Below are 24,904 nucleotides of genomic sequence, written 5' to 3'. Positions count from 1 at the left end.
GAGTCATTCCAGCTGTTGAACATAGAGTTCCGCGTTGACCGTTTGGTTCCGTTCAAGCAATTCATAATGGATAATCCCTTCCCAGTCTCACCATACGCACAACTTCATTTTATGCGGATGATCTTGTTTCACACGCAGTGTCGCTTGTTTACCGGGGCTAAGCCATTCCTTACACTGCTTCATATTGATGTACAAACACCATTTTTCATCGCCAGTAACGATTCAGTAAAGAAATCATTGCCTGTGTCCATGAGTTGAGTGGTGACAAGCAAGCAAACTAGCGGAGATTGTGGCTCGTTGATTTTTGTTGTTGTCACTTAAAGCATGCAGAACCTATGTTCCATACTTCTGAACCTTTCCCATCGAGTGAACATGCTTCTCTATAGCACTGTGGGAGCATTCTGTTTTCTCTGCCAGTTCCCTTGTCTTTTGACAAGAATTTTCGTGCAAAAGTTGGTTTAATCGCTCTTCAAAGAAATCTACTGGACGGCCAGAACAAGGTGCGTCTTTGAGGTCAAAATTTCCATTTCTGAACTTGGCATACCAATCATGAGTGGTTCTTTCAGCTATGGCACCCTCTCCATACATTTCAGATGGTAAATATCAAGCAATGACAAGCAACATTTTCAAATGGATTCATAGACTTCACTGTAGTTTTGCATGTTTTTTCTCCCATTTGAACACTTGAATAATGTGTATGTGTGTGTGTATGTGTAACATAAATACAAAAATACAAACTGAGATGATATTTATGATGATATGATGATAACTGTATCTGTGAAGAAATAGAATGAAATTGTTTGTGAGAAGTGGCAGGGGCAAGAAGGTAAAAGCGAATTGGAGAGAAATCGAAAAAAAAAAAAGCAGTTACCTTCCTTTATTTACACGAGTTTTATTTATTTTTTATTTTAAATAAGGAAAATATCTGTAAACCATACTTCTTGTTGCAAGCAATTTAGAATGAAAGGTTTTCCCACAATCCCAAAATTTTTGCACAAAAACAGTGATAGAAACCAGTTATAAAAGGAAGACTTTGAATGGTTTCATATATAATGTTTTAATACAAACAACCTTTATACCAACTTGGCATCCTTCAGCAGTGCGTAGAACAAAGATTGTTTGTTTTTCTTCAATGTCTGTGGTGAAGCAAACTCTTTAACCCTTCCATGTTCAAGAACCATAATTCTGGTAAAAGAAAATAGAAGAAAACAAATATAACAACAATAAAATGTGTGAAAATACAATAGAAAATAAAAGTAACAATAATAATAATAATGAAAAAAAAAGGCATTGGAAGCCATTTGAATATAGGAAAAGAGCTGTCTGTATCTTGATGATTGATGCTGGGTATCAAAATGCCAACATCATGAGTGCTGTTCAACGCTCTATGAACATTGTAAAGACTAAGTTACATGGACAACTGCATTGGAGACTACAAGGCCATGGCCAGCATGAAGGGACATCACAGCCGTTCTGAGAGCAACTGTATGCCAGAATTGATCCCCACATCTTTGAGCAGGCTTGATTCAGGCAGTTGTATGAAGCTGCTAGAAACTGTGGTCAAACCCTGACTGAAGAGGGTTGATGCTGAGAGGCCATATGTGTGGCAGCAGGATTGGACTCCTTGCCATACCTCTGGAAAGAGTCAAAAGCAGTTGTCAGAGAATTTCTAGAGACTTCCCTAGCCCCAATTTCTGGCCTCCTACTAATTCTCCCAACTGGATTACTATTTGTGGGGCATCATCAAAGAGGCATTTGAAGATCTTCCCAAGAATACAGTAAGGAACCAGATTTTGGAGCTGTCTTGAGGCCATGCTGGAAGCTGTGGGCCACTACTTTGAAAAAACTGTTATTTTGTAGTTATAAACTTGTTGATATTTTTTGACTTTTTAAATTAATTTTTGAATAAGATATTGACTTTTCTTTTCCTTTTATGCAAACTTTCAAATGTGTGTGTGTGTGTGGACTGAGTGAAAGAGAGAGAGAGAGAGAGAGAGAGAGAGAGAGAGAGAGAGAGAGAGAGAGAGAGAGAGAGAGAGAGAGAGAGATGTGAATGTAGGTATACGTTACATACATCATAATAACTTACTTGTCATAGTCTAAAATAGTATTGAGTCTGTGAGCAATTGTCAGTATGGTGGTGTTCTTAAATTCATTCCTGATAGTTTTCTGTATGAAGTCATCTGTTTCCATATCTACAGCTGCAGTTGCTTCATCAAGAACAAGGATTTTGGTCTTCTTCAGGACACTTCTTCCCAGGCAGACTAACTGGCGTTGACCAACGCTACACAAAATACATAACAAAATCACATTAAAAATTCGAGATCAACATTACCTGTAGAAGTTATAAAACAGGCAAAGAGGAATCTCACCTACATTTTAAAACAAACAGTCCTTAAAAGTTAACTTAGTCTCCTCAATAATAATGAATAAGATAGCAGATAATGATACACACACACACACACACATGCATCGAACCTTCATAAACTAGGAACCTTGAAATAAGGATTATCATAGTCATGATTAGGGTCTCTATAAAAGACAATAATGCAATCTATAACTTAAACAACAACACCACAATAAACCAAGAACCCTTCAAAAAAATTCAACCTCACAAGAATGAAAGACAATTTAAAAGAATAAGAACCAGCTGGAGAAATTCAGGGAGCTGTTACCTGTTTTTGGCAACAATACACAGCCTCTCTCAGAGAGAAAGGTAAATTGTTTAAAACTTGTGTATGAACAGCTGTGCTACATGGTGGTGAAATGTGGTCTGTGAATGCAGAAAACATGCAAAGGCTTGAGAGAAATGAAGCCAGTATGGTCCATCGCTTCACTCAACAGCTGTAACTATATGAGAATGCAACTGCACATATCGCACCCCAGCTTTTGTGTTATGACTTATTATTTCCCGGTTGGTCTCCTTTTTGGCAACCGACTGAAGGAAGAGCCAGGAGAGGAAGGAGGAAGACGACCTATATCGACAACTTGCTGGAGGATACTGACTGGTATGGAAGGGGCATAGGAGCTGAGAAGCATTATGGAAGATCAAGATGAATGGGGAAAGCGTGTGGAACCAGCCTTGGGACATGCTCTGGGATGACTTAGATAGATTAATATTTTCTTGGGAGCCACTTCCTTTTCTCAACCACATTCCCCAACACCATCTCTTATCACCTTATCTGCCAGTGAATTCTCCTTTTATCCCACTCTTTCTGCTGTACACCCTCTCCCTCTGTCCACAACAGAACCTGCTACCCTTGTTCCTTACTATATCAACTTCTGTGTACCTCTGACCTTGTCCCCCACACCACCACTTTCTAGCACAGAGACATACTGCTTGCCTTACCTGAGATTAGAACCATTTTCTCCACATTCGTAATCCAATTTTGTAGAAAGTTCTTCAACAAATGGTTTTAAGTGCACCACTTCTAGAGCTTTCCAGAGATCAGCATCTGGGAATTGATCCAAAGGATCGAGATTTGAGCGAAGACTTCCAGAAAAGAGAACAGGTTCCTGAAAGACACAAATGGAAATGTTTTAGTAGCAGACAACTGTCATGTACAGGGTCAGGCAGCTAAATAGAGACATCTCAAAGCTTGGAGCTAAGGTAAACGAAAAAAAAAAAAAAAACAGAGCCATGAAAGCTTGAAAGTTTCTTTCTTATAACACAAGGAAAGATATTACTTAATGTGTCCACCATAAAACACTTATAATCAACTGAATATGGATGCAGCAGACTGTATGATCACATTTTCTTGTCTAATATTGATAGACCTGAATGCTTTTCTCATCTATTGTCTTCAGTGTACTGATGCTGGCCTGGGATGTTGCATTGGACTTGTTCTCAATAACATCCACATCCAACAATACAAAGATTCAGATGTGGTGAGCTAGGAGACCAGATTTCTTTGGGGACAAATAGAAGAATTTTCACAAAAATAGCTTTCTACATACTTTGACCTATGTTCTTGTGCAGAATCACAAATGGAGAGCAAAGAGGCTGTTCATCTTTGCTCAGCACTACACCTAAACAAGTGTGAAACATAGTACATGCCTCCAAGTTATACTTACTTGCAAGTGACAACTGTAGGTTTTTTTTTGTTTGTTTTTATATTGTTTCTATTACTATATAGTAATGAATTATATGCCAGTAAACAATCCTTTCTACTATTGGCATAAGGCCTGGAATTTTAGGGGGCTAGTTGATTACATGAACCCTAGTACTAAACTGGTACTTATTTTATTGGCCCTGAAAAGATTAAAAGACAAAGTTAATTAGCCCTGGCGAAATTTGAACTCAGACAGTAAAAAGCAGGCAAAATGCTGCTAAGCATTTTGCCTGGCATGCTAATGATTCTGCCAGCTTGCTACCTTTATGTCAGTGAAGAATAAACAATTACATGTCCATAAATTATCATTAAATGCCAATGAGTCGAGTATTGATAAATACCAATAAATTAAACCTCAATGAATTATATAATAAAAAAAAAAAATTTAAGAAAGGGTTTCTGTTATCATTAAGTGTGCAGAATATATAAGGATTTTCTGACGCTCAACAAAGGAAAAATCACAATACCTGTGGTAGGATGGTAATTCGAGATCGTAAATCATGGAGGCCAAGTTTGTCTATTGGTTCATTATCAATGACTATTGCTCCTCCAGCTCCCTCGATCAATCGGAACAAAGACACAGTGAGAGAAGATTTTCCAGCCCCTGTACGGCCAACAATTCCAATCTGGATTTTAAAAAAATAAGATAAACAGATGACATCAATTAATTGGTAAATAGAGCAGTCGTTGTTTTTGTTGTTTAGTTCCAGTCAGCTGTGATTGAGCAGACGTCTGGAAAGTGATTGGGGTAAAGGGTAGAAGTAGAGAGAAGGATGAGTGGATATGTAGGTGAGTGTGAGGGATGAAGCTGAAATACTATGGACTGACATGGGTGGAATGACATGAAATGGCTGAAGAAGGGTCTGGCAGGGGTTAATGAGAGGCTAGGGTGTTTGGATACGAATGTATGGTAGCAAACTGGAGTAGTAGTTGGAACGACTTAGAAAAAGACTGGAATAGTATCTGGTCTGACATCAGGGTGGGGCAATTCGATATAACAAGAATAAGTCAAGGCTGACTTTAGGGTGGCTAACCTGAAACATCAGGGTAGTGACTAGACTGGCTTTACAGTTGTGTATTTTGAAACAACTGGAGTAATATCTGGCGTGACTTGTAGGTAGAGCAACTTAAAAAACTGGCAGAGTATCTAAGATGATTTTAGGGTAAAGAAACTTGAAATGACTGGAGTTGTATCCAGATGAACTAGTGGGGAAGAAAATGTGAGATGAGACAACTAGGATGGACTGAAATGAGGCTGGGGTGAAAATGTGACATGGGGGTGATGGGGGTTGGGCTTCAAATGATCAAAAGATAAATAACTGGGTACTGGTGAGTGTACAGGGGACTGTTTCAGTGAAGCTGGGATGAGATGTGAGTGGTGTATCAATGAGTTGGGGTAAGATGTTTTTGTTTAGCACCAAGTTAGTCATGGTTGGAACGATCCACGATTAAATGAACTCCAGCTGTGAGCATTTAATGAGTAGGGAATCCAGAACCATGTATTCCAATGAGTTCTTTTATTTGACAGTAGGGTGTGATTGGAGGGAGATTTGGCTGCAATTTCTAGCTGGAAGAGTGATCATGTAGAGGCTCTCACATTAGCTCCAGGGTAAGATGTAAGTGACTGGGATGCAGCATGAAGGACTTATTTGATGTCAGTGGGTTTGGGAAGGGATGAGTGATTAGGAGGTGGATATGGTTAGACATAACTAACCAAAGAGACAATATATCAGGTGGGTGAGAGTTGTGAGCGTGTGTGTGGGTGATATTTACCCTCTCGCCTCCTTTAATGTGACACGTGATGCCCTTCAAGACAAGCTCCAACCCTGGCCGATAGCGTAAATCGAAGTTCTCAAAGTCTATGTTACCTTCCTGTGGCCAGGAAGGGTCAGGACGATGGTCTGTGACCCACGCTGCCTGGAAACAGAAATGATGCTTTGGGTTAGTTGTATACTATGAGTGTGTTTTGTAGATTTGAGTTTGGTTGTTGTGTGTATGTGCTTCAGGTGTGCGTATGAGATTCAGTGTATGAGTGTGTGTGTGTGTGTGTGTGTGTGTGTGTGTGGTACAGTCTGAGCATGTGTGGCTCACTATGTATATATGTTGGTGAATGTCATTAGTTTACCTGATGTCAACCATAAGTAGTGAGTGGCCCTAAACAACAGCAACTCTGAACCTGAGAGTAACATTTAAATGCCACGTTGCAAACCAGTAAAGGAGTCTGAATATGGCTGCTTGGCTTGCTAGAAAAACTGTTAACATCTTCCTCAAATCACAGTCTTAAGATCCATTGTGTTTGAATAATAGACAGGATGGTTCTCTCTCTCACCCACAACACCTTTAGACCACTGCTCTCAGTATCCTGAAACTGGCATGGCAACTAGGATTTGGATGGTGAGTCTAACATATATTTCAGTTGAATGCCACCATTTGGTCTGTCTGATCAGAGCTGGCAAAGGGTTAAGCTATAACATGGGATAATAGCGTAAACACACCTAAACCCAAATTATAACCTGCTGAGTAGTTGGTTGAGTTCATGTTAAAATATTTAATGTCTAGAGCATTAAAGTATCTAATTAGTGATAATTATTTGGTGAGACAGAAACAATCCTTTCTTATTTTGGCACAAGACCAGCAATTTCAAGGGGTGGGGAAGTTGATTTCCTTGAACTCGGTGCTCAACTGGTACCTATATTATCAACCCCGAAAAGATGGAAAGAAAAGTGAACCTTGGTGGCATTTGAACTGAGAACATAGAGTAATGATTCTGTCAGCTCACTGCCTTATCAGAAGAAATAATACTAACCAATGACTTATACTATTGTCATTGTTGCAGAAATTATGAAAGACAACAGCAAACATATTTCAGTCTTATCCTGACCCGTGCAGTAAAGCATATCCTTCACCATACTTGCTGAGGTAGTGAGGAAAGAAGTATTACATAAATGTATGAGATTGTTTATTGGCTGATTTAGAGAATAAAATGGTTCAGAAATGCCGTCTCCTTGGAAAACAATAGCTAAGTTAGCGTTACAAACTATTCTGTACAACAAAAGCTACAGCCACCACCAACGTTGCCATAGTTAACAGCAATTGTGTACTCACCTCATTCTCTATATTGCAGTATTCCTGTATTCGTTCAACAGACACAATGTTGGCCTCCAGGTCACTTCTAACACGTATGAACCATCCAAGGAAGAAAGTTATCTGAAAAAAACAAATAGAAATCATTTTCTATTGTTCTTTAGCATAAAGAGTTATTGGTAATTATTCAACTTTATTTCTCCTCCTTGCTATTTCAGTATTAATTATTATTATGACCAAGGAAGCATCTAGAAATAGCAGCCAAATTGCTCTGCTGTGTTACAAAAGGACACGTTGGATAATGCGAGATTGTCACAGGTGAAATACTTTTGATCATAGGTTTATTCAGTCATGGCAGCCTGGGGTTAAACAACCACAAAAATCATCATGATCACTTTTATGATTCCAAAATGTTTGGGTGGTAGGTCCAACATGATCCCTTGCCCCAGTGATTAGGTAGTGGTCAGTGGGTATCTTTAGTGGAGGATTTATACTGGAATCCTTTTTGTTCTTACTTTGTCCATGATTGTTCCTATATACATTGACCAAATAATGTTCAGGTTAAACCTTGGTGCTGCATCAATCTCACCAATCTACCAAAGTAAGGGTTATAAATTATACATTCAAAGGGCTTCAGTATAGTTTCCATTTAAGAAATTCTGCTCATAAAGTATTCATCAAACTGAGACTACAGCAGAAGAGGCTTATGCAAAGTGCACTGAACCTGGAATCAGGAATGTGAAACAAGGGAAGGGTGGGCCTGCTCAGTCATTCTTTAATAATGGATGGACAAAATAGAAAGATGGATATAAGCCATTTTGAATGCTTGAACCACATGTTCCTGGTTGTTATGCTTGGAGCAACATAGACGAGTTTAATGCTAGTCTAAGACTGACAGAAAAAATCCCCAACTGTATTAAACTGTAAGGAAAAAATAGTAAACAAGGAAGCTTCTTTGTCAATAGTGGTGGAAGCTTTTTAGTTGAAAAAATGAATTTTAAATATGTACAAAGTGGTGAGAATGCATATGTGTTGATAAAAATTATCTTCAATTTTAGAATTCATTGGTATGTACTGTATTAACTTTCTGTTTTTTTTGTATGGATTTTTAGAGATTTTATCAACCCATTTCAAATTTTTTGAATGAAGGTGAAAAGTTCACCTGTGGTGAGAGGATGTTTGCCCTTGCTTTCAAAAGTTGCTTCAATTATTAGAAATAGCAGTCAACTCCCTCAAATCCTACCATACTGTCTTTAACAAAAAGGGAAAGACCTAACAAAGAACTAAACAACAACATTAAGAAAAATATAAATGTCATACTAGAAGGAAAGAAGGAAATATAAAGCTGAAGGCTTGAAAAACTTGTCTTGGAAGAAAGGGAGAACAAACAATACTGAAGATATGAAAAAAAAACTTGCCTTGGAAGGATGGATATACAATGGTGATAGTATAAAAAAATTGTCTTACACTTAACGCATAGCTCAGGGAAAGTCCAATATTTCCATGGGAAGCACCAAATGCAATGGCAAAGATTGCTGAACAAACAATATTGGTGTTTCCAATGAGATCAATACGTATGCTCAACCACCTTAATGAAGGAAGAGAAAACATTGAAGAAAAAAAGTTTTAAAGATAATAAAATAAAATTACAATAAAAATTAAGTATTTATTTCTAGTTTTGAGAATAACAGATTTCTAATACATGGTTTGTCAAAAAAACTGTCAAATGCAGTGGAATTGTCAGTGATCAGGTCATAAGTGTGCAATGAAACTTCTCAGTACTTGATAGTTTTATATACTATTTTATCATACTTGTATTGGTCAGACAAAATTTTCTGCAGTAGATTTTTTTTATGTAGCATTGCTGTTCATACACAGGCATCATTTGATCTGCTTCTCATTCTGACGTTTTTGGTACCAAAAGCGGTAAAAGTTCTCTGCATTTTCTACAGCCATTTCATATTCTAGCAGCTATATTTTCAGAGCATCTCCTCCACTGCTAATTAGGTCAACTAGATACTAGAATGTACCTGCTACTTCTAGGGAGCTTCCTGAGCATTTCAGAACACCCACTTCCTGTATACTCTTATTTATTGTTCCTGCACATCTGACACAAACAAATTCTACTTTCTGTTAGTCTTCTGGCGATTCCACTGCATCTCTAACTTGCCCACAGTCTGCACTGAGCACAATGAATGGAACTTCTATCTACACCTTTACATCATGTCTACATTTGAAACAGGGCCATTTTCCCAATGGGATCAGTGTCCTGTTTGTTTCCCAGTTAATTAAAACATTTTTCTTTGTTCTTGTACCTGGTTTGCAAGATTCTTTATGTGAATTCATGTCTTAAAACAAATTTTGTTGTGTTTGGGGAGAGTCATATTGCCTTAGTATCTAACACACTCACCAGTTCAATTTCCACTCATACAAATGATGACAGAAGAAATATAAAAAAGATAAGTAAAGCACAGGATGATGCATTGAGAATAGGATCATTTATAGAATATTCCAGAACTCTGCTTACCTGTTGATGATCAGTAAAGCACTGTTTGCAAGAAGATTTTCATTAATTAAATCTTCAAAGAGATTAATGAAGTATGACTGCATACGATATGCTCGGATACTGTTGACCCCAAGGACAGTCTCACCAAACAAGCTGTATATGGGAGAACGGCTCACTGACTCGATACGTTTTAGTTGCCGGGAAGCTGGTATAAAATATCTCTGTAACACACCAAAACACAGATTATCTTCCAAAGACACTATTTTTATAATACATCAAAAGGCAAATCAAGTGTATATAATAAAACTGAAATATGTTCAGACTGTTATCAGAAGTACCAAAGATCAGATTCACCTCTCATTACATATACTCATTCAATTTGTAATTGATTTGAATTTTAGATACGTCTCCTTTCATAACCAGAATTAATTCTTAAAGCTAATAATTCATTCTCTTGACTGCAAGCATAATTTTTTTGCCAGTTAAACATAATATGGGAACTCATTAAATTAAATTTGTGAGTTTCCCACTCAACTTAACTCTATATTTTCAGTTGTTTATAAACAAATTTCACTACAATGGAGTGTAACCTCACTTAGTGATGTTAGTGTCTAAAAAGCAATTACAACATTCAATCTTTTTGATATAACTTGAACATTTTGCAGCAGAGTTCAAATCTGGATATAAATCAAAGGACAGGGGGACTCTTGTAACTAATTGGAATATCAGTCTGAAGAATCTGACACTGAAATTAGATTTTAAAAATTAGTTTGAAATAACTCAAGAGATCACCCCTTATTATTCATCTTTTTCTTATTAATTGGCATAGTCTACAATAAGCTGACAAGGGAGTCTCTGAACAGTTGTTCAAGCCACAAGAAATAACAGCCAAATCTCCCTCAAGTTACACTGAGAAAGAGAAATATTGAATAATATATTTCTAATATTTGCATAATATTCAAAAAGAAGAGATGGCTGGAATGCTTTTGGTTATCATTCAGTGAGGAATAAATAATAATGATAACATATTCTAAAGTTAGACTTTAAATAGAAGAGTGTCTTGTAGTACAACAGTACAAAAGCAAATAAGGATGTTCTTAAATGATACATGAGTTGTTCTTGATATGAATACAGAATTTGATTTCTGACAAAAGAGGAAGGGATTCAGGGACCATGAAGAGGTGGTGCAAAATGTACAGTGTACTTGGGACCGGAAATTTTCTGGGATGTATGTTTACATTTATTGGTGACTAGCATTCAGAGAAGGGAACAAGAACTCCAAAAGGTTTTGTAGCCACTGATAAAATTCCTTTTAAAAGCCCTATGAAGAAGTATGTAGAGAAGTGGCTCCCAAATAGTGTGCCATGACATACTGGCATGCTGTGAAATGTAGTAAGTTGCACAAAAAAAATTCTAAATTTGCATTTTAAAAAAATGAGAAAATAAAAATACGCGCCAAAATTCTAAATTTGAAGTCTCATTAACTTTCCTTCATTTATTGAATACCGAAGTGAGTATTTAAGAATTTTCTGTAATTTAAGTTATTTATATTTAAAGACTAAATTACATAAATACATTTTTTGACATCATGCATAAGATGTTTATCTTAATTTGTATACAGAACAAAAGAAGAGAGAGAATGACAACTTTCTTGCTAGCATGGGTTGGCAGGGAGGAAAAAGAGGCACTGACCTGGATTATATAGTAAACAACTGCTAGAGGTAGTATTGCTATTAGTACAATGGGTGTTGTGTAACATATCAAGAAAAGTGCAGTGATGATAATGAACATTGTGCGAATAATCTGACGCACAATCAGCGGAATAACCATATCAACTGTGTCAATGTCTTTTGAGAATCGGTTGATGATGCGACCTAGAGGTGTAGTGTCGAAGAATTTCATTGGACATCGCATAATGTTTGCAATGAGTTGAGTATGTAATTTCTTAGCACCACCCAAAAGTGAAAATGCAGCAATTATTGAGTAGCAGAGGACACAGAATGCTGAGGGAAGAGAAAATGGTTATGAGAAAATTAAAAGAAAAAAAGAAAGAAAAAATCGTTGAAGAAATCTGGTAAGAACAAATATTTTCACAAATGAGATAAATCTTTTTAACTTCTTTCATTTTTTTCCTCTCTTCAATATAATATTTCACACAATATACAATGTTGTTGTTAGGGTTAACTCTAGTTCAAGTAGACTTATATGATCAAGAACCATCCAATCTTTTTAAAGAAATCTTGGACCACAACGTCCAAAGTCTTTTTTCTCTCAATTTCTGAAGTGAGTTGGATGAGATTTGATGGAGATTTGACAGCTATTTCTCTCAGGACAAGTGATTGAGTATAGGCTCCTTCTTCACTGACTTATCACCCACAACTTTATTCTTGTTTAGCTCCAGGTCAGCTATGATCAAGTAGATTTACAATGAAAGACATAGCAACTTTAATCATCTGTCCTTTTGCATACACAGGACAACATTAGAAAAAAAAAAGGAGGATGACATTATCCAATGTATGCTAACTTTGCTTTTCCAACTGTTAGAGTGATCTGAGGGAGTCCTGCCTGCTATTTCTAGTATTTCATTTCTCCTGCTTTTTTTTTTTTTTAAACTTAAATTACCAATCTGATATTTGGTCATGTAGATATTCATTAACCAATAAATTATTGTGAGTATCCTTTTATATGTGTTTTAATGGAAAACTGATGGAACTTGGACAACAAGCTAAATAAAAGGACAGGCATAACCATGTTTGAACTCCTGGTTATTGGCAAGCCACAACACAAGCTTGGATTTTTGAACAGCACAAATCAAATTGCATCGCAAAAGGAAATCAATTTATAAGAAAACCACAGAAAAATTGTTCACAATTAGTTAAAATAAAAAAATGCTCCAATTCTTTAAAATAATTTTATAATGGTCATGAAAAAATTTAACATTCTTCACCAAATGAAGATAATTGTAATAGCAATTCATGACATTAAGAAAAGCCCATTAAATGCATGTTGGAAAGTAATCTTGCTTGGATTAGTTATAAATGGTAGTGATGGTTAAACAAGAAAAATAATCTAAACACAGACAAAACTAATATCACCCATTCAACAGGAGTTGATGGATTAGTTGTTAAGAAAATAGTTTATGGAAGATTCATTAGACATAGTCGCCATTACTCCAAATGATGAAAGTGAGTTTGATGCTGATAAACCAGGTTCAAGTCGACAGGCTACAATGGTGGCTCAGATAGATGCATTTAATTTATGGGTGTTTGTTAGGGTCTAATGTCACTCAAACGCTCTGATACCCCACCCCCACCCCCAGAATGCAAGAGAACTAATAGTTCAACTAATGACTTTTCGGATGATGTAAAACTTGCCACTATTATTATACTAAGAAGATATTTTAATTATTTTTTGTTTTTTATATGTGCATGGTAGTCTCATTTTCATAAAATGTGCTCAGCAGTCCATGCTATGTAAATGCAAATCCCAGTGCTTTATGAGTTAAATAAAGGTTTCACTTGATGATTTAGTCCTTAATATATATAACAAGATGAAGTGGTCACAGTTGGAATGTCCTTGATCATAGGTCTGCCTGCTCTATCAAGATTGACCTAGAATTAACCAACAGCAATAACAACATCAGCATTTCCACACACAAAAATTGAATACTTACACTGCAGAGCTCCAAAACCACCATAGACCCCCAGGTAGAACGTGGCACGATTTTCTGGAGCAATATTGAAAACAGCTGTGTCAGTGCCATTAACATCAGTTTCATCCTCAGACCACCAGCTCAACCAGATACTGCTAAAGATAACAAAAACCTGGAAGGCGAAGTAGAAACTAAGGCCCACTATGGTGGACCGGAGACCAACAGACATGATGTATGTCTTGAAGACATTCAACTGAACCTGTAATTAAGAGAGAGAGAGAGAGACAATGAAAGAGGTTGGAGACAATGAAAGAGCAAGAGAGAGTATAAGATGCTAAAACTTGTGAAATTAAAGAAAAAAGAATTGATGCAAAGAGAGTATTTTCTGGAAAGATAGTCTTTTGGATATAGCTTTTGCAGTGTTATGTGGAATTATCAGAAAACATGAAACCTAGTATTTGTAGAAACTCAGAGTGTTTTAGTTGATGTAAGATTGAAAACTAAAACAGGTGCTAGTCTGATTCATTGATATGAACATTAGTTATGTCTTCTTGTTTTCAAGGTAGCTAGGTTGTCATACTCTCCTTGAAAAATGTTTCCAAGATCTCTGTTCAAGAAACAGTGTAGATTTGATGTGCAGTATCTTCGTTATATGTGACTGATGCATTATAAAGATAAGGAAGAAAGAGTGGTATCTTCTCCCATGCTTCAGCTTCATAAAGCCACATATACATATAACTATTTAATGTTGTCTAACAAGCAGAAATACTAAACTTAAAATCACAAGATGTAAAAGTATTCAATTCAAATTATGAAATATATCAGTGTGCCGTAAATTCTACTTCATTTAGAGAACACTTTTTCTCTAGTTTATAAATTCACACATATCAGCTTATGCTCAAGACTGCTCAAGACTGATTAAGACTGATATACATGCTCGAGACTGATTATTGTTACAGGTGACAACATGTAGATCCTTAAAAAGACTTAGAATATCATGTAAAAATAATCAAAAGAGACACGAAATGGAGGAGATATGTTGGCATAGGAAATTCTTTCTTGAAATCTCTTCTCGCTTACCTTTCCTGATGATATCTTCTCTTTCTCAATAAGTTTATTTTTTGATTCGTTCTGTAGTTTACTTGGGATCACTTTCATGTGAATTGAGTTAGATTTGCCTTTACTTTTGAAAATCTTGGAAAATGCAGACGTCTTCTGCCACTGTCTCACCGAAGAATCTGCACAAGTTTCTTCCCTGCAAGAAATGGGAGAGCAAGAATGAATGATCAGATATGTGCGTGTGTGTGTGTGTGTGTGTGTGTGTGCATGAGTGTCTGTGTGAGAGAGAGAGAGAGAGAGAGAGGCATAACTAGAGTTTTTGTTCTTTTGTTCACCCACTGATTTTGTTTCTTGATAATGTCCTTATCAAAACAATTTTGCAAATATATGTTTAAATATCTAGATTACAAATGTGTTGATGAAAGTTGAATTTTTCTTTTTTACAATGGGCATGTCAGACAGCAATCCAGTATCTTCATGGGTGTACATGGGGACCATGGAATTGGTTCCCAAAACAAAGAGGGAACTAGGTTACTGGAGTTTGGTGATGCATGTAACCTTTTAATCTGCAACACTAACTTTAGGAAGCCAGACAGCCACCTGATAACCTATCAATCCGGTGACTCTGCTAGTCAGATTGATTTCATCCTCACCAAACAGCAGGATGCATGGTTGCTCTTAAGTACAAAGCCCCTCCTGGGTGAGGAATGTACCCTCCAGCATAGACTAATCATTAGTGACTTTAGACTCGAGACCAGAAGGATGCCAAGAAGCAGACCAAGCCAGAAAAGAAGGATTTGGAAACTAAAGAACCCTTCACATGGTCAGAGATTTAGGGACATGCTCATCAAGAAATTTGATGAGAGGGAGGAGGAGCTACAGACTTCGGACATAGAGGGTAGCTGGAAATTCCTACAGGACAGCTTACGGAGTGCCACAGACCAAATCTGCGGATGGTGCAAAGTCCCTCCCAGACCTAGAGTAATGTGATGGTGGAATAATACAGTAGACAAAGCCATTAGAGCAAAGAAATAGGCCTGGAAATCCTGGAGAAGTGGAGGTAGCAGGAAACTGTACAAGATAGCCAGAAGGAAGGCTGGGCAACAGGGATACATAGCCAAGGAAGAAGCAGATTGGAAGTTTGCCAATATTCAGCGATGTGAGGACCAGAGAACTGAAGTATTTCGGATTGCAAGACAGTGTGTGAGAGAAAATTGTGATGTTACGGGAGAGAAATGTGTCGGCATGGGTGATGGGGCACTCGCTTTTAATGATTCAGAAAAGAAAGAGGCTTGGAGAAGCCATTATGAAAGGTTGGTGAATGTGGAGAATGACTGGGAGGAGGAGAGCCTGCCAAATGGTGACCCAGTAGAGGGACCAGCTATCTGGATAGGCAGTACTCTGGTCCAGGATGATCTAGGGGTAAAGCAACAACTGTTAGTCCACTTTGAGACTGACCTTCCTCCAATATATTGTTCCTCTTCTACAGACTGCAAAATACTCACATTGACTTTTCATTTTCATAGGCTGTTTCAATCTCATTGTCATTCTGAACACTGTTAGTCGAGTCACTCCTTGAGTTAGACCTCTGTGGTATTTTCATATTCAGCTCAGCAACTATATATGGAAAAGATAAGTCTGAATATCATTGAATATAAACAAGATTCAATGAGAAAATCTTTGTTAACTTGCTCTCCCTTCAGATCGATGCAGAATTTCCAGTCAGCTTATTCTGCTTCACTCTCTTTTAGCTATATGTATGTGTGTGTGTGTGTGTGTGTGTGTGTGTGTGTGTGTGTGTGTGTGTGTGTGTGTGTGTGTGTGTGTGTGTGTGTGTGTGTGTGTGTGTGAGGTTACAAAGTTCACCTCCCTATCACACAGTTTTAGGTTATGTCCCACTACATGGTACATGTACTACATGTAGATCCAGGCTGACCAAAGCTTTGTGAGTGGGTTTGGTAGACAGAAACAGAAAGAGGAGCATTGTATGTATGAGTGTATATATGAGAGAGAAAGAGAGGAAAGAGAGAGAGAGAGAGAGAGAGAGAGAAAGAGAGTGAGAAAGAGAGAGTGGGGGAAGGGGAGGAAAGACTAACCTTTGGACTTACCTTCCACTGATTCAGTTGATACCTGTCTTTGAGTGAGATGAGTTTGAAGAAAGTGGGCAAATGGTCCGTTATGATCGACCAGCTCATTGTAAGTCCCCATTTCTGATATTTGCCCACCGTTCATGACTATGATATTGTCCACTTCAGGCAACCAATGTATGCCATGAGTAACAAGGATGCGTGTCTACACAGCAGATAAGGGGATAGAAAAATATGAAAAGAAAAATATTATATTTATGAATGAATGAACGAATGAAAGAAGAAGGAGGAGGAGGAGGAGGAGGAGGAGGAGGAGGTGGAGAAGAAGGGAAAATAACAAGGAATGTAGGTAGTATGATAGTAGTAAGGTGTTAAATGATCTAGTGACCTAAAAGTGGCTCGTTATGGATTCTAGCAGTGATTGGGACTGTTTTTTAATGAATTCTTGGGAATCGCTTGAGTGTATCATTTTTAGATACTATAAAGAAACTTTATTGGTTTAACATATCACCTTGCTCCTTAACAATTTTATTAATTCGGTGTCTTTCAATAATCCTCAATACATTTTATTGGTTTATTGATAGTCCAAAGAAGCCTTATTAGCTCAATATCTTACCTTATTCTTAAGCAATCCATTAGGTCCAATGACTTTGTTGAAGATGTGTTTCCCGACATGGGAGTCAACAGCACTTAGAGGGTCATCAAGGATGTAAATGTCAGCATCATTGTAGATAGCTCGTGCCAGGGAGACACGCTGACGTTGACCTCCACTAAGGTTGACACCCTAAAGAAAGAAATGGATGTAAAGTGAGAAACTGAGTGATGGTCATTTGAGGCAGCTTCTGAATAATAAGCAGAATACTGGTCAGTGTATGCACCAGGTATTAATATGAGTACGGTAGTGATGATGATGATGATGATAATGGCAAGATTGATAACAATGACGATGGTGATGATGATAATAGTGGTATTGAAGTTGGTGACACTGATGAAAACGATAACGACAGTGGTGATGATGATGAGGAGCAGGATGGTGAGGACAATAATGGTAATGATGATAATAGTGATGTTAATGGTAATGATGATGATGATGATGGGTATCAAAGTAATACACCTGTTCGCTGCCTGCTAACTCACCTTGTCTCCTATCTCAGACTCACTACCATCCGGTAAGAGAGCAATGTCAGCTAACAAAGCACATGCTTCAATGACTCTATCATACAGAGGCTGGTCATACTCTTTCCCAAACAGAATATTGTTCTTAAGGGTGTCATTCTGTATCCATGCTTCTTGAGGAACAAAGGCCACTGATCCCTGTTGAGAATAAAAGTTAAATTCTGTTTCACTACTTCACAATTAGACACTGGACTTTCACTGGCTGAAGCGTTTCTTCAACTATGGCAATGCACAGAAATCACGGTCAAAGGTCTTAAATGAGTGCACTGACACCAGTATTTATTTAGGTTTGGTACTTGCTTTATTGTTCCCTATTTATCAAATGGCTAAGTCACATTTTGATGGAAATAAAAGCAACTCAAACAGATACAACATAGGCCACCATTTTACAACGATGGTGGCACAGAAGCACACACATACAAATGTATGAATATATCTTTATTCAATAAGAGACAGAGAAGCTATTAATTATAATTTGTTACTGAAGGGTATAATACAGCACTATAATAATAATAATAATAACATTATAATGTGGGGAGGGGGAGTGTCATTTTCAGGAGATAGACAAAAGAAATAATACCTGAATTTCAACTGAACCTTTTAATTTCTCCATTTCCCCTAAGATGGTAGATATCAAAGAGCTTTTGCCTGATCCAACAATGCCAACAACAGACAATAGCTGACCAGGTTTTATTTCTATATTGATACTGAAAAGAGAAAAAAAATCAATAAAAATGTTACATAACAGAACAGTGTGATGGTTGGAATCATAAGAAATTAGAGAAGGTGGTAAGACTAATTAGTAGTGGGTGATGGCTACATTAATTAGTAATAGGAAGATAGAGAGAGACAGAGAGAGAGAGTACAAGACCTTCTCTCTTCACTTTCTTTGGCCAAGGAAGATAAGTTCAATGATTAAGCCTTCCAAATACATCCACCACACAACTTCTTTTTGCATAGCAACCAGGCAGAGGAAAAGTATCTGATTTTCATGACTAAAGATTGTTTGATAACTGGATTTATCCCACATGTGATAACAACCATTTGATATAAGCCTCAAAATCTGAAAGCACCTGAATGAGTGCATGCCAAATGACTTTGTCACACTTTGTACATTTTGGACAAGTTTAACTGCTATTGCTCCAGCCTGGCCATGCCTACAGAGTTTATCCTGCACAGGCAAATTCCCCAGCAGCACTATAAGGCCAATAAAAGGAGGACAGTTCCAAGCCGGCATGGGTTGGTTGGTTTCACAGGATGCTTGAATTATGAAAAAGAAAACTTACTCCTTCAAGATGAAACTGTCTTCATTCTCTACATTCCAAGAAAATGTTCCATCTTTCACAGCAATAGCAAAATCTGTGGCAAATATACATAAATAGAGAATGGTAATTAACTTTTGGGAGTAAACAGTCCCCCATATAGTGTTTGGATTATTTAATTCTAAATGTAATAATGCTACAACTGCTGTGAAAGAGGGTGTGAAGGGATCAGAATTATAGATGTGTGGTGTAAGATTTTGATACTTAGTAATATATTGAATACTCTTACAAAACAAAACCAGAATGGTGTCCTTTCTGTAGTAACAAGATACGTTATCTGTTCAGTAGTCTATCTTGTAAGTATTCTGTGGATAAGGGTTTTATCCCAGATCTTGCTGTCAACCTACAGCCACATAGTTAATGTAGGTCCCTTTAACCATGCCAATTTGCCACTCTCTCACCTTTTATAAAATTTATAGGGGGTACTTATCATGTATTAGAAACCTCTGATATCTGTTCTGGGTGGTTAAGCCTAAAGTAACTATCTTGTGGTAACTGTTTCATGATATCTCTTTGGTAACTAATCTGCAGTATATATTCTGTCCTTACTATTCCATGGTATGCACCCTGCAGTAGCTAACTGGTGGTAGCTACACTGTAGTAACTATTCTGTGATAACTACTCTGTGGGATCTATCTTACGACAGCTTTTCTTGTACTAACTAGTCTATGATTGCTATCCTGGGGTAACCAAGCTATCATAACCTGCTTGTGGTGTTTATGCCATGGTAAGTATTCTGTGTTAATATGTGATATCTATCTTACAGGTGCTATTCCAAGGTAAGTACCCCATGGTATCTATCCTATGGTAACTATTCCATAACTGTTCTGTGCTAACTATTTTGTTGTAACTACTTATGGGTCCATAAGAATTTAAAAAAAACATCATGACATAAAAAACAAAATGAATTTATATAGGATCTGAACTTAGTAAGTAACCAAACAATACAAGGTATTTTGTGTGATATTTTTTTAAATTCTGCTATTTACTCACCAGAGAGATTCTTCTCTCTCCTCACTGAACAAGTTCTGTTATCTACCAACTAGATTGATTCTATCTTCTATCCACAATACTGACTCCACCAAATACCCACCATATAGATGTGCCATCAGCACACTTCACTGATCTGCCATCAACCTGTATTGCCAATAATGTTATCTTCCTACCATATGATATTGTCATTTAACCACCATAGTGGAACAAATATCATTCCCAATAATAACAAAGAGATAACAAATTAAAAGTAATTTCAAGGTTGATTCCCTTGCATTTTTTTGATCAGAATTAATCACTAAAATAACAGTTTTTTTTACTTCTCACTATGGATAAAATCTTAATTAATTGAAATGTACTGTTTCCTATATTACATATATTAGCACCAATTTTGCTAATTAATCAATTATTTAAGTAAGTAAATATAAAACAAACATAACAACAAAATGACAGAAAATGTGCAGAAGTAGACATACACACAGAGAAATAATAGGTAATTAATCTTACCACTTCTTGTTACATATTTCACATAATCTGAAGACAAGTCAGGACTGTTCAAAAATATGTTAAGTCGTTTCATTGCTACAGTGAGCTAGAAATGGGTATAAAAAAATAATATGGAAAGTTTTGAATATGTTATTCACAGCAGTTTTCATCTGACAAATGTAAACATCCTCTCTTTGCACCTTACTTATAACTCAGATACCATACACCTGAAATTTCAGCAGTATCCAACTTATGGTGTCAGAAATAGGGCTGCGTGTTTAAGAAGTTCACTTTCCAACCACATGGTTTCAAGATCAGTCCCACTGAGTGGCACCTTGCACTGATCTCTTTTATTATAGCCCTGGGTCAACCAAAGCCTTGTGAATGCATTTGAAAGAAGCCTGTTGTATGTGTTTGTGCGCACATGCACACACACATTTGCATACATATATATCAGTATGTGTTTGTGTGTTCTTGTTCTGACATTACATGATTGTTGTAAAACAAGTACCATGGCCAGAGAAGCTATGGTGCTCCTTTCCAATCTTCTATGATTAGCCCAGGCTGACCAAAGCCTTTTGAGTGGATTTGGTAGATGGAAACTGAAAGAAGCCTGTCATATATATGTAATATATGTGTGTGTGCGTGTTTCTGTCTCTTTGTTTTGATATCACTTGGTAGTTATAAATGAGTGTTACTGTCATAGATGCATGGTCATTCATTTCCAGTATTTTGTGACAAACATATCTGGCCATGAAGAAACATTACCTTGCTTGTAAACAGGTGGCAGGAAGGGCTTCTGGTCATAGAAAATCTGTCTCAGTGAATTCTATGCAATCCATGCAAGTATGGAAAAGTAAGTAATAAAAGAGTGATGATGATGATGATGAACAACTTAACAACTTCCATCATCATCACCATAGGGAACCTCTACATGTTTGCTTGACCTACAAGAAACAGTAGTGAAATCCCCTGCAAAATTGCACTTCAACCGGCTTAAAAATGGATGCATTTGATATAGTCTAAGGTTCACTGCACATGTGAACAAGATTGTCATGGTTAGAATGTCTCCTCAAACAGGCTGACCTGAAGCTAAATAACAATAAGTGGCTGTTGCCATAATGAACAGCACCATTACTACCGTCACCACCATCACCATCACCAGAAATGCAACAATCATTAACATTTCCACCACTTACAGCCTGTGAGTGGTCCCTTGCCCACCTAGATATAGTAAGCAAAATGTTTCAAATAATATCCCTTCTAGTTTGGTTGCAAAGAGGGATACATTGGGCAATGAAGTCTCTGATATGCAAGAAGAAAGGGCGAGTCAGAGCTGGAGCACCTTTGACCATGGGCCTGTTCAATTTAGGGATTACCTGAGGCTAAACAACAACTTCCACTCTATCATCACTTACAGTTAGCTGAAAGTCTCGTACTGAACTCACCTGCATTGTCTGTGACATAAACAATGGAACCAATTCTATCGGAGCACGAAGTATGTTAAACAAAGAAAGTGAAACAAAAGCCTTCTGTGCAGTAAGAGGGTGACTGGTAGAGGATAGAGTGTATGTTGCAAAAGTGACAAAGGTAACCTGAAAGAAAATCAATCAGAAATAAATTCCACAACATTCAAGCATTACAAAAAAAGTAAAACAAAAACACATCATCTTCTAATCAATGACTTCGTTTTCAAACTGAGAGGTAAACATTCAACCTGCAGCAAATGTTTATTACTGAGCAGGTGTCTTCATCTATCACCCTGGGCTGATCAAAGCCTTGTGAGTGGATTCTGTACACAGAAACTAAAAGAAGCCCATCGTGTGTGTGTGTGTGTGTGTGTGTGTGTGTGTGTGTGTGTGTCTATATTTGTGTTTGTCCCCTACCACTTGATATTTTTTGTCCTTTTTCTTTTTTTCTCTCTTTCTTCCTCTCATTTTCTCTTCCTGTCTTCATTTTGACCTATCTCCTCGTTCTATTCATACACATCTCTCCCTACCCCATCTAGCCACAAATACTACCAATACACTCTCAAGTTTTCATTCACATCACAAACCCCTTTGAATGAGCATCAGAGAATCCATGGCTGCATACTTTGAAATGACTAAACACGAACTATCATTGGAGCTTACATACCATGTACAGGAAACTTTTTTACCACTTCCATACACCAATTTACTTGAATAATGGAACTGCAACTACAATGTTTCATATTTTATTTTATTTCTACTTTCATTCTCTTATTTCCCTCTATATTCCCTATCTCCTCTTTTTCCATAATAATTCCTGATTTCAGACTCAAACATTTACCTCTATTTAACCATCTCACATTGTCTCTGATGAAGGGATATCCATAATATCCCAGAAACAGCTGTAAGACTATATCTATATCTCTTTCATTATAAATGTCCTGAAAACTCCTCACAGACTTGGCTTTGTTATCTCTTTTTGTCTAATATATATATATATATATATATGTATATACACAAATGTGTTTGTGGGTTTTAGATTAGAGAAATGAATACTTAAATCATATAGCAGAATTTATGTATTCATTTACAGGTGACAAAGTACAAGAATAAATGCATACATGAAGGGACCTCAGTGTTGCAATGAAAAGAAAAATCAACTTCAAATAAATGAATGGACACATAAATATACAGACATAATGGTAAATGTATGTAAGAAACTTTTGCTAAAAGGAAACTAATTTAAAACCATGCTTAATTTTCAAGATCAGACTTTGGGAACTGATCAGTTGTTGATAACTCTAGCTCTGAAAGAGGTTTAAACATTTTAAGCATTTGTTTCTTACCATAAATGGAGTTATTGTACTTAAAAATGTACTGATAGATGTAACATATGCTGCTTTACGAAGCAGTGATATTTCTTTATTTCGTATCTCATTGATTTTCTTTTGAAGTGACTCTTCCCAGGCATACAATTTGATTACCTGAAAAATAATAGAATAAAAGAAACAACCTAAACAATTAGAGAAATTGTTGTCAATAAGATTACAACTTTTGGGGTTTTAAAACTCATCTATCAAACAACTTTGTCATTTTACATTCACTTTTCCATGATATCAGGCATTGGACAGATCATCCAAGTAAGTTTTTATTTGGAGTTGCTGTCCTCCTAAATGTAGGAACATCTTGCTCATAACTTTCATTTTTGCAAAGGTTTCTATGGCTGGATGCCCTCCCTAAAGCCAACAACTTTATAGAATGTTTATCACAGCACAGTCACTACTGAAGACCCTTATGTATCCTTTTGTCTTTTTTGATTTGGTCAGACACCATAAAAGTCTCATCCCTGACAAGATTAAAGAGAGTCTGCTCTTTCCAGCATTGTATTTGTTTATTCATTCTTTTCTTTTCTCATACAATTAGGTGCATAGAAAAGGATATTTACTTCTTCACTTTGTTTTGATCAGTAGTATAAATATAAATGTTCACAAAAAATTGCAATTTTACAAAATTATTCCTACAATCAAAACACTGGAAAAGACAAAATATTTAATGATATTGTGACAAAGCAACAAGGATACTATTAGATAGTTGCTGGACTTATTAGAAATACTAGCCAAATTTCTTTCAAATTACATCCCAAGGTCATAAACAAGTAAAGACATATCAGACATTGTAATCTTAAATGCTATTTTTGGATAAAAGACAGAGTGGTCATAAATGGAACTTTCTTAAGTTCAGGGTGGATATACTGAACAAACTCTCATTAACTACATACTCTCCCCAACAAGAGATTAGTCTTGCATTTAGTAAAAAGCAATTAATGTTTGATCTGGTAAGAAATAAAGAACAAAAGAAATCAAAACTAACCAACAAACAAGGGACCTCTACATGGTGACTCAATGTGCAAGAAGTAATAGCCAACTCTTACCTAAATCATACTTTACTGACTAAAAAAAATAGTATAGAATAACATTAAAAAAAGGGAAGGAAAGCATTTGATCCTAAGTCTACGTAATCAATCAGGGTCTCACATTAAAGAACAACAATGAAAGTAAAAACCGGCCAAAAGTTTTTTAAAGATTAATGCAGTAACCAACCTTGATTCCATTAAGAATTTCATTCATTAATTTGATACGGATGTCTTTACTTTTCATCTGTTGTGCCTGGTACATTTTAATTTTCCCCATCAAAATACCATTGACTGGGAGAAACAACAGGAGTAGAACAAGTCCAGCAAAAGCTGAAGCTCCAAGTTGTTGATAAAGTAAATAAAGGGACAGAGAAATCTGGATTGGTGAGGAGATCATTACATAGAGGAAAGGAATTGCTTCTTGAAAGCGCGAACAATCAATAGACATAGTGTTCACAATTTGCCCCATGGAGAATGTTTGACGGCAGGCATTGCTAAGGGTCAGCGTCTGTAAACAAGAGTTAAATGGTATAATATATGACTAT

The 24,904-nt window shown here is 36.7% G+C and overlaps 1 protein-coding gene across 4 annotated transcripts in view; it reads right to left on the bottom strand.

The window, feature by feature from the left end:
* Positions 1-876: 876 nt before the first annotated feature.
* Positions 877-24,904, bottom strand: part of LOC128250368 (multidrug resistance-associated protein 1-like) — a 44,277-nt gene continuing 20,249 nt past the window's right edge. For 2 of the 4 annotated variants that reach the window (XM_089338686.1, XM_089338685.1), the window contains exons 10-30: positions 24,547-24,867; positions 23,293-23,430; positions 21,926-22,072; positions 20,499-20,583; positions 18,963-19,035; positions 18,257-18,383; positions 17,638-17,814; positions 17,117-17,284; positions 16,522-16,705; positions 15,919-16,030; positions 14,435-14,609; positions 13,376-13,613; positions 11,395-11,705; positions 9,724-9,923; positions 8,664-8,784; positions 7,218-7,319; positions 5,886-6,029; positions 4,580-4,738; positions 3,350-3,516; positions 2,090-2,284; positions 877-1,185 (exon numbers count right to left, since the gene is read on the bottom strand). In XM_089338686.1, coding sequence (XP_089194812.1) covers positions 1,074-1,185; positions 2,090-2,284; positions 3,350-3,516; positions 4,580-4,738; positions 5,886-6,029; positions 7,218-7,319; positions 8,664-8,784; positions 9,724-9,923; positions 11,395-11,705; positions 13,376-13,613; positions 14,435-14,609; positions 15,919-16,030; positions 16,522-16,705; positions 17,117-17,284; positions 17,638-17,814; positions 18,257-18,383; positions 18,963-19,035; positions 20,499-20,583; positions 21,926-22,072; positions 23,293-23,430; positions 24,547-24,867 — 3,456 coding nt within the window. In that variant the 3' untranslated portion in view covers positions 877-1,073. The remainder of the gene's footprint in view (positions 1,186-2,089; positions 2,285-3,349; positions 3,517-4,579; positions 4,739-5,885; positions 6,030-7,217; positions 7,320-8,663; positions 8,785-9,723; positions 9,924-11,394; positions 11,706-13,375; positions 13,614-14,434; positions 14,610-15,918; positions 16,031-16,521; positions 16,706-17,116; positions 17,285-17,637; positions 17,815-18,256; positions 18,384-18,962; positions 19,036-20,498; positions 20,584-21,925; positions 22,073-23,292; positions 23,431-24,546; positions 24,868-24,904) is intronic. The other 2 variants (XM_089338688.1, XM_089338687.1) reach the window with 1 other exon arrangement.

Source organism: Octopus bimaculoides, chromosome 20 (assembly GCF_046866305.1).
Source record: "Octopus bimaculoides isolate indiv1 chromosome 20, ASM4686630v1, whole genome shotgun sequence".
In the NCBI taxonomy this organism is placed as follows: Eukaryota; Metazoa; Mollusca; class Cephalopoda; order Octopoda; family Octopodidae; genus Octopus; species Octopus bimaculoides.
The sequence above is the reverse complement of the archived record's forward strand: the minus strand, read 5'-3'. Positions and strand labels throughout refer to the sequence as shown.